Consider the following 8,927-nt stretch of genomic DNA (forward strand, 5'->3'; position numbering starts at 1 on the left):
ACTGGATATATAGGATGATCAGATCATTATATTTTGCCCTTTCACACCAAGGCTTGGTGATTACCAAGTCCGGGTATGTTGGAAAGATTTTTCAAATACTGAGGAATATTGAATTTCTGTTGCACACATATCCAGATGATTGCTGCATATCATTTTGCGCAATAACACTGTTGGCGTGATCAAGGCATAATCAATCTTTCTGTTGGTGAGCGTCTCGGTCAAAGAAGAAACACCGGACCTGGTGTATAGCCCACAAAGACATGAGATGGCTGTAGAGTTTCTTGTGGGGACGTTTTAAAGCACATAGTCAGGCCACTACCACTAAATGGCTCATGCAAGCAACTAAGCCAGCCAAACAAATTTCAGGAATGGAACTCTGACCAAAACAACTATTTGGATGATGCTTCAACACTAAAAATAAGTGGAATGAGGTCTAACAGTGTGCAGTGCCATTTTGTTTCGACAGTTGATCAATTTAAAATACGATACCTATCGATCATAGTCTGCTGCTGGAAAAATATGTGTTATGGCTTTACACCCCCTGCTATATTGTGGATAAAGAGTTACCTGTCTAACAGAACACAGCGGGTGTTCTTTAATCGAGACCTCTACAACATAATCCAGGTAGAATCAGGAATTCTAGTAAAGCCAGTGTGTCTATGTATGCGGATGACTCAACTCACATCAGCTACTACAGCAACTGAAATGACAACACTTAACAAAGAGCTGCAGTTAGTTTCAGAATGGGTGGCAAGGAATAAGTTAGTCCTAAATATTTCTAAAACTGAAAGCATTGTATTTAGGACAAATTATTCACTAAACCCTAAATCTCAACTAAATCTTGTAGTTTAATAATGTGGCAATTGAGCAAGTTGAGGTGACTAAACTGCTTGAAGTAACCCTGGATTGTAAACTGTCATGGTCAAAAAAATATTGATACAACAGTAGCTAAGATGGGGAGAAGTCTGTCCTTAATAAAGCGCTCCTCTACTTTCTTAACAGCACTATCAACAAGGCAGGTCCTACAGGGTCTACTTTTGTCGCACCTGGACTACTGTTCAGTTGTGTGGTCAGGTGCCACAAAGAGGGACTTAGGAACATTGCAATTGGCTCCGAACAGGGCAGCACGGATGGCACTTGGAGGTACACAGAGAGCAAACATGAATAATATGCATGTCAATCTCTCCTGGCTTAAAGTAGAGGAGAGATTGACTTCATCACTACTTGTATTTGTGAGAGGTATTGACATGTTGAAAGCACCAAGCTGTCTGTTTAAACGACTAGCACACAGCTCAGACACCCATGCATACCCCACAAGACATGCCACCAGAGGTCTCTTCACAGTCCCCAAGTCCAGAACAGACTACGGCAGGTGCACAGTACGACATAGAGCCATCACTACATGGAACTCTATTCCACATCAGGTAACTGATGCAAGCAGTATAATCAGATTTAAAAAACAGATAAATATACACCTTATGGAAGAGTGAGGACTGTGAAGCAACACAAACATAGGCACAGACACATGCAGGCACACATAATAACATATGCACTATACACACACACGTACACATGGATTTTGTTTTGTAGATATGTTGTAGTGGAGTATAGGCCTGAGGGCACACACGTTGTGAATTCTGTAATGAATGTATTGTAATGTTTTTTTTAAATTGTATAACTGCCTTAATTTTGCCGGACCCCAGGATAGCTAATGGGGAACCATAATCAATACAAATACAAAGAGAATTTGATTTATGTAAAACAAAACATGACAATCAAAATCCAGTATTACTATAGCTTTAGAAAATGCTGCTTGACCTCTAGCTTCCTATATTCACCTGATCCTAAATTGTTTAATACCATTATGCTTCTCACACGTTGCTCTCAGAACCACATCACCAATGCTACAAATTAAAATCAATACAGTTCTCATGAAGAGGTACTCACCACCTTGCAGATTCAGAACATCATTGGAGAGTGTATTAACCTTGAGCCATAATAATGATTTTATGAGTGAAACTGTTCTATGCTTGCAGCCTGGACCACTGATGTCATATATGCACCCTTATTGTGACACAGTAAAGGGGAGGAGTCAGTCAACATCCTGAACATTGATACTGCTCCAATCGACATTATCCATGGTAAAATAATCAATCAGTTTTATAGAACATACTTGTAATTTGAGTAGATCATTGGCCAAACTATTGCCCAAATTATCACAGAAAATAACAGTGCAGCCTACCAGAATGTAATATGCTATCTTGTATCAGCTATTGAAGAGATCTATTGATTCAGTCATTGACATACTGTACTTAATCAAAAAAATATATACATTTAAGAGATATTTCACAAAAATATTAATGAAATCAAATACTGTAAAGATTTTCATTTATTGCCACATTACATGTCATACCAGACAGAGTGCTTCACAATCATTCAAAAGCAAATTTTCCAACTGAAGCATTTCTTTAAACCTGATCAATAATACTGGAACTGCCATTAACCAGATAAAATATAAATTCATTACAAGTCACCTAAACAATTTCAGTATTGTTCACAAAACATTTCATTCCATTTACAATGTCTCCCTCTTCCCTTTCCTTTCTTCTTTGGCTGTAATCAGTGAAATTCAACACAAAACGAACTGAGGCCAAGATGTAGTGCATGGTCAATGTCAACATCAGCCCTCATTCACCAGCATAGAAAGAGACACACTGTATTGACTCTACAGAGGAAACTATGTACACCATCCTGGGTCACCAACCATCATTCTCATAGTCAACCACAACCCTGAACACATTCACACACACCCTATCGCAGGCACTATACATTTGCAAAGAAACTAAAAGGGTATATGAAAGTCATCCAGTGAGATTGAGATTGATTCTGTGTGCAAAATATTGTCATCCACTGCTTTATTTGGCCATGCTCTGTCTATATACTAAGTGTATTTAGAGCTGGCACTAGAGTGACCGGCTCCGAGAGGTTCTGGTCAGGTGTTCCTTTGCTCTGAAGAACCTTCTGTCGATGTCTTTCCTCTTGTCGCTTTTTCTTCAACAAGTGCTGCTGCTCTTTCCTCAGCTTGTTTGAAGCCTGACAGAGAGGTTGAAAATCAGGGGGTCAAGATGAAAAGGGGGGGACTTCATGTCCATTCTGAATTAAATTGAGAAATGCAGGTCTATTTAATCTGGAACTTGAATTGAAATAGTCGCACAGACTCAGGATACTGATACAGAATTGGGATTTGAGTGCAGAGCCATTGTATAGCGATAACACTCTCCGGCACGTCACATATACTATTACAACTCCCCACATGAGACCAGGGTTCAATCCATGTGTTCACCTATCCCACTGTTTCTCCAACTTGCCTGTCTCTCCATCTCATTTCCTTACTGTCTGAATAGAATGTGTTAAATTACCAAAGAATATATATTTATAAGGAATTAGAATTTGAGCATCTTACCTTGGATTTGTGTAGGTTGCCTCCATCAGGTGGAAGTTTGTGATCACTGCATTCTGTCGCTGCCTCTCTACACGCAGAGCATGATCCCGAGGCACACTGGCCGTGACACACTTGGGCTGATAGCTCAGAATCCAACAGCCACCCGGCGTTGATTGTGGCGACACTCAGCTGAAACAGATTCTCCTCTTCACCTGAGAGACATGGCACACAAAACACATGGGGTCAGCTGCAGTGAATATATCACATCAGATGCTCCTGTTGATCATTATCAAAGGGCTTTTGGTTGGTAGCTCCCTCTAAAAGATGGAAATCCCCAAAACAGCCAATAAACATCAATTGTATTTATTAGCAATGTTTATTATAAGAGGTAGGCTAAGACTGCAGACAAATTAAAGTTTGATAGGAGTTGGGGTTAGAAAAGGACCCCAAACAGCTAGTAGACACTGATAATCAGAATGCACTGGGGGAGAAGACACTCACAGTTCGGGCCCATGTTCTTCAGGGAATTTAGGATGACATTGTCCTCCTCTGAGGAGGTGGGCGAGGGGGCTTTCCGTCTGTCTGTCTGGCTGTCACCAAACTCACGCTGCCCACTCGAATTATGTAGATTCTGGAGGGACAAGAGTGGGGTGGGGGGAGATAAAGGATATTGTGAGAATAGAACTAATCCAAAAAGGTCAAAATATTTGGTAGTGTGTTTTTAGCTGAAAGGGTCGTTTTCGTACCTCTATACGCAGCTGAGCAGGGCTCTCAGAGTTGTCACCGAATGGTCTTACACTGTCGTAATGGTCTCCATAGCGATAGGCAATGTGTAGCTCTCGGCCAACCAGCTTCTCAGAGCCATTTATCTGAATTGAGGAAACATAATGAGTAGGACCTATCAATAGGGGTATTTCGTACATTCTGTTTCATTAGAAGAGGACTTCAGTTTAAAAAACAGTAGTGTGCCAGAATGTGGTCTAGTGGTAGGACCACATATACCACCTCGCAACAGGGGATTCATGCCTCTCCTCGCTGACTTTTTCATATATACCCTTCAATGGCTCTGCACTCAAATCCCAATTCTGTATCAGTTTCCTGAGTCTGTGCGACTATTTCAATTCATGTTCCAGATTAAATAGACCTGCATTTCTCAATTTAATTCAGAACGGACATGAAGTCCCCCACTTTCTATTTTGTACTACGCCTTTATCTACTTTCCTATTGTTCTTTCAGAAAAAAATTATAATAAACTATAAAAATAGGCCTACTTAATGAGATTGGGATCTCCTTTAAAAACAAACAAATAGTAAAATAAAGTGTTTACCCAATTGTGCACTGCTATACCCTTTATACAGCTTAATATCTCTAGCCCAAAGTAGTAAACTATATGGGCAATAGGGTGTCATTGAGGTTACTACCTCCCACAGTGGGGTGTTGAGCTGATGAATGACCACTTTAAGCTGTTGGCTGCGGGCGAACGCCACGATGGCATCATTGCCAGCAAAAGTGCCAGGCTGGGAGAGGTTTGACACTGAGAGGAAGAGAACATCATAACAACAGAGGGAAACATTAGTGACAAGACCTTTAAAGACAATATTTAGGATGACTTGCATGCTATCAGAAACTTGGGCAGCCAACAACATTTTCACATGCAAATAGTATTTGGTTTCTATCATATTGGGCCGTTTCCTTACAATGCTGTGCGAAGGGCACATCATCCTCCACAAAGGGCTCAAAATCCTGCCGGTGTGACATCATGTACTGCACAGTCTCCTGGCGCAGGCGCAGGTGTCCCCGAGAGTGTCCCTCCAACTGGTCACCCAGAGCCCGGAACAGGCAATTACTACAGGACGGACACACTAGTCAACGTTATAACAGACATTTATAAAAGCACTTTGGTGGCATTCCAGGCTGACTACATTGCAGACTTTGCATTGCATCAACCAATGATTACATGCCACGTCATCAATTACTGTCTGGCATCAGAATGCTATATCATATGATGTGCTTAGCTGATGTTAAATACCTATTGAGTTGTGAGGTCTGGCAAGTGTCTGCAATGTAGTCAGCCTGGAATGTGGTCCTTCTCTCACTGAATCTTACCCATCTCCAGGCACCTCTCTCAGTTTAAGACCCAGCGCATGGAGCTGGTTGGAGAAGCTGACGAATTCCTCTCCATCATCCCTGTCCTGGGGCCGGTTCTTACGGTCCTTTGCGATTGCCCTGCGCGCGGACCGCTCATCCCGCTTCCGCTCCGCGTCACACTTCCTGTTTCCGCCACGCACTGGCTTTCCTGTCTGCTTCCGAGACATGGCTGCCGGGCCTACATACACAGATCTTTAGATGCAGTAGATCTCTCAGTCACTCACTGGCACATGCAGTTGGGTTACTTCCACACAGGTGGAATCCTGTGTTTCAGAAAGAGGAGGGAAAGAATAGAGATGAGAGTTTGAATGCAACTTAGAAAATTAGCTACAACGTGTAACAACTCAGTTACTTTCACATTCACTAACTGGGACAGTAGCCAGCTACAAAAAGATGGTTCATATTAGCTAGTTACAGTCAGTTGATACGTGGCACAGCAGGCAATTGCAATTCCAAATGGGTTAGCTAATTATGATGTAGCTGTCTAGCTCTCAAACTGTAGGCGGCATTCTGCCTTCCCCCTACTGCTTTCTGCCTTCAGCTTCGCCCACGACTGACTCATGTGAACTACAATCCCAACGCTGTTTTTTATTGTTCAGAAACATCAATAATCATCGCTTGTGATATAGCTTTTGAAACATACGGCCCGTATCTTTCATAAGCGAGAAATAAATCTTAAAATTAAAATATATATACTTACCGTAGGAGTTTTGCACAGATCAATACATCTATGGGTGCCTCAATCCACAAAACTACACTTCTGATAACTCGGGAAGTTTATCCTCAGAAACAGGTGTTTGGAGCACACTAGATAGCACGTCTGTTTTCCATAAACAAGCGCTGTAACGTGGGAACACTGAGTTAACCCTAAGCCCTATTAAAAGGTGTATCTATTTAACCTTTCCTTGTATTATTATTTCTCGCTGATATGAAAGATAAGATCCTTATGCTTCCAAAATCGTACCGCAAACGATGCGTTGGGCGGTTAACAAAACTACTCCGTAGAGAAGACACCTTCATCCAATGACTTACACTATATATACAAAAGTATGTGGACACCCCTTCAAATTAGTGTACTCGACTATTTCAGATACACCTGTTGCTGACAGGTGTATAAAATCGAGCACACCGCCATGCAATCTCCATAGACAAACATTGGCAGTAGAACGGCCTTACTGAAGAGCTGAGTGACTTTCAAAGTGGCACCATCACCACATTTCCAACAAGTCAGTTTGTAAAATTTCTCCTCTCCTAGAGCTGCCCAGGTCAACTGTAAGTGCTGTTATTGTGACGTGGAAAAAAGTGGAATAACAGCAACAATGGCTCAGCTGCGAAGTGGTAAGCCACACAAGCTCACAGAACTGCCTCTGGAAGCAACGTCAGCACAACAACTGTTCGTCAGGAGCTCGATGAAATGGGTTTCCGTGGCTGAGCAGCTGCACACAAGCTTAAGATCACCATGCGTAAGGCCAAGCGTCAGATGGAGTGGTGTAAATCTCGCCAACATTGGTCTCTGAAGCAGTGGAAACGCGTTCTCTGGAGTGACGAATTACGGTTCACCATCTGGCAGTCTGACGGATGAATCTGGCCCAAGGCATTATGCCAACTGTAAAGTTTGGTGGTGGAGGAGGAATAATGGTCTGGGGTTGTTTCTCATGGTTCGGGCTAGGCCCCTCAGTTTCAGTGAAGGGAAATCTTAACGCTACAGTATACAATGACATTCTAGACAACTCTGTGCTTCCAACTTTGTGGCAACAGTTTGGGGAAGGCCCTTTCCTGTTTCAGCATGACAATGCCCCCGTGCACAAAGCGAGGTCCATACAGAAAAGGTTTGTCGAGATCGGTGAGGAAACACTTGTCTGGCATGCACAGAGCCCCTGACCTCAACTCCATCGAACAACTTTGGGATGAATTGGAACACCGACTGCGAGCCAGGCCTAATCACCCAACATCAGTGCCTGACCCCACTAATGTTCTTGTGGCTGATGGAAGCAAGTCCCCTCAGCAATGTTCCAAATCTTTGAAAGCGTGAGTGGAGAGTGGATGCTGTTACAGCATCAAAACGAGACCAACTCCATATTAATGCCCATGATTTTGGAATGAGATGTTTGAGCAGGTGTCCACATACTTTTGGTCATGTAGTGTATGTGTAATGTAATGGAACTGAGAGTCATGATCAAGGACCTGTCATGCTAGCTAGCTGGTAGACCTGACATCCTGGATAACAGCAACAGCTGACAGGGCATAGAGATCCTATTAAACTACTAATTATATTAGTATACATTATATTCTAATGCCTTATTCTGTGACGGGTTGATTTCGACAAGCTAGAGCGAGCCTACGTTAGTAGGCTGGACAATAGAACGAGTCTAAATTCACCCAAGGCTGAAAAACGGCAAAAGAACGTTGGCTAAACTGGAACACTAGAGCGAGGCCATAGCAAATTAATTGAATAGAAGGTTCAGGAGGCGAGCTGGTGCCACGGTGTTCAATAGAACTAATAGAAGCTGGCAGGGTGAAAAATGCCCCAAAATAAGGCCTGTTTTTTCGTGACTACTTTAAGAAGCTGGGACATATGGTAGTATTGTGAAACTGGGCTGCACGGCGGATGTAATGAACTACAACTATCAGGGAAAAAAGCGTTGTTAAACATTTCATGTGTTCAGCCTAACGTTAGTGGTATGGCCAGTTGACGCGTTACCGTAGCTAGCTATAGCTAATTGCATTAGCTGATCAGCAACTAGCTAGCTAGCGAGCAACTGTTATGTCTGCTGGATATGACTGCAAGAAAGCTAGGTTAGCCGACTATTTAGCTAGGTAACTAATTTGCAAACGTTAGCTGCTAATGCTAATGGATAGGTTTGTTGGCTAGCTCCAGTCTCGTTCTCGCTGATTTCGAGTTAAACACAACAGTGAATACATGTCAAGCCATCAGAATATAACGAAGGTAACAAGTTACTCACATTCCACAGAGAACACCCGATGATACTCAACAAACGTCCTATACTACGTTATTTTTGCCTAAATAAAATCTGACTCATGAGCTTGTTTACAATTGCTGTTCAGCGCCACCATCTCCGAGTACGGAAGTGTGAGTGCATCAAATCATATCAACAGGTCGTTTTCAATAAAACGTCACAATACGTTTGATTTGGCTGCAAGTAGACCCCCAGCTCCACTAAAACCATTGACTAACTACTTGCCGTTTTCTAGGGATTGTTAAATACATGTTATAACTATTTAGTTTTAATATCGTCACCTATTGAGCATAGTCAGCAACTACAAATGTCCAATTATTCAATGCAAAACAATTGCGCACATTTAGCCGTATCATCAG

General features: G+C 42.3%; 1 protein-coding gene across 1 annotated transcript; it reads right to left on the reverse strand.

Annotated features, from left to right (window-relative positions):
- Positions 1–2,371: 2,371 nt before the first annotated feature.
- Positions 2,372–8,684, reverse strand: otud3 (OTU deubiquitinase 3). The gene is made up of 8 exons (XM_014145723.3): positions 8,554–8,684; positions 5,549–5,853; positions 5,140–5,288; positions 4,864–4,976; positions 4,189–4,311; positions 3,944–4,073; positions 3,464–3,654; positions 2,372–3,093 (listed from the first exon to the last, which is right to left on the reverse strand). The coding sequence occupies exons 2-8, from the start codon at positions 5,755–5,757 to the stop codon at positions 2,935–2,937; spliced, it is 1,074 nt and encodes a 357-aa protein (XP_014001198.2). The 5' UTR covers positions 5,758–5,853; positions 8,554–8,684; the 3' UTR covers positions 2,372–2,934.
- Positions 8,685–8,927: the final 243 nt, after the last annotated feature.

Source organism: Salmo salar, chromosome 15 (genome assembly GCF_965601325.2).
Source record: "Salmo salar chromosome 15, fSalSal1, whole genome shotgun sequence".
Taxonomy (NCBI): domain Eukaryota; kingdom Metazoa; phylum Chordata; class Actinopteri; order Salmoniformes; family Salmonidae; genus Salmo; species Salmo salar.

Excerpts from the sequence above, each read along its gene's own strand:
- otud3 (XM_014145723.3), bottom strand. The coding sequence starts at position 5,757 with ATGTCTCGGAAGCAGACAGGAAAGCCAGTGCGTGGCGGAAACAGGAAG. Across the intron at positions 4,312-4,863 it reads TCAACACCCCACTGTGGGAG|ATAAATGGCTCTGAGAAGCT; the intron begins GTAGTAACCTCA and ends TCCTCAATTCAG. Across the intron at positions 3,094-3,463 it reads GCAACCTACACAAATCCAAG|GCTTCAAACAAGCTGAGGAA; the intron begins GTAAGATGCTCA and ends CCTCTCTGTCAG.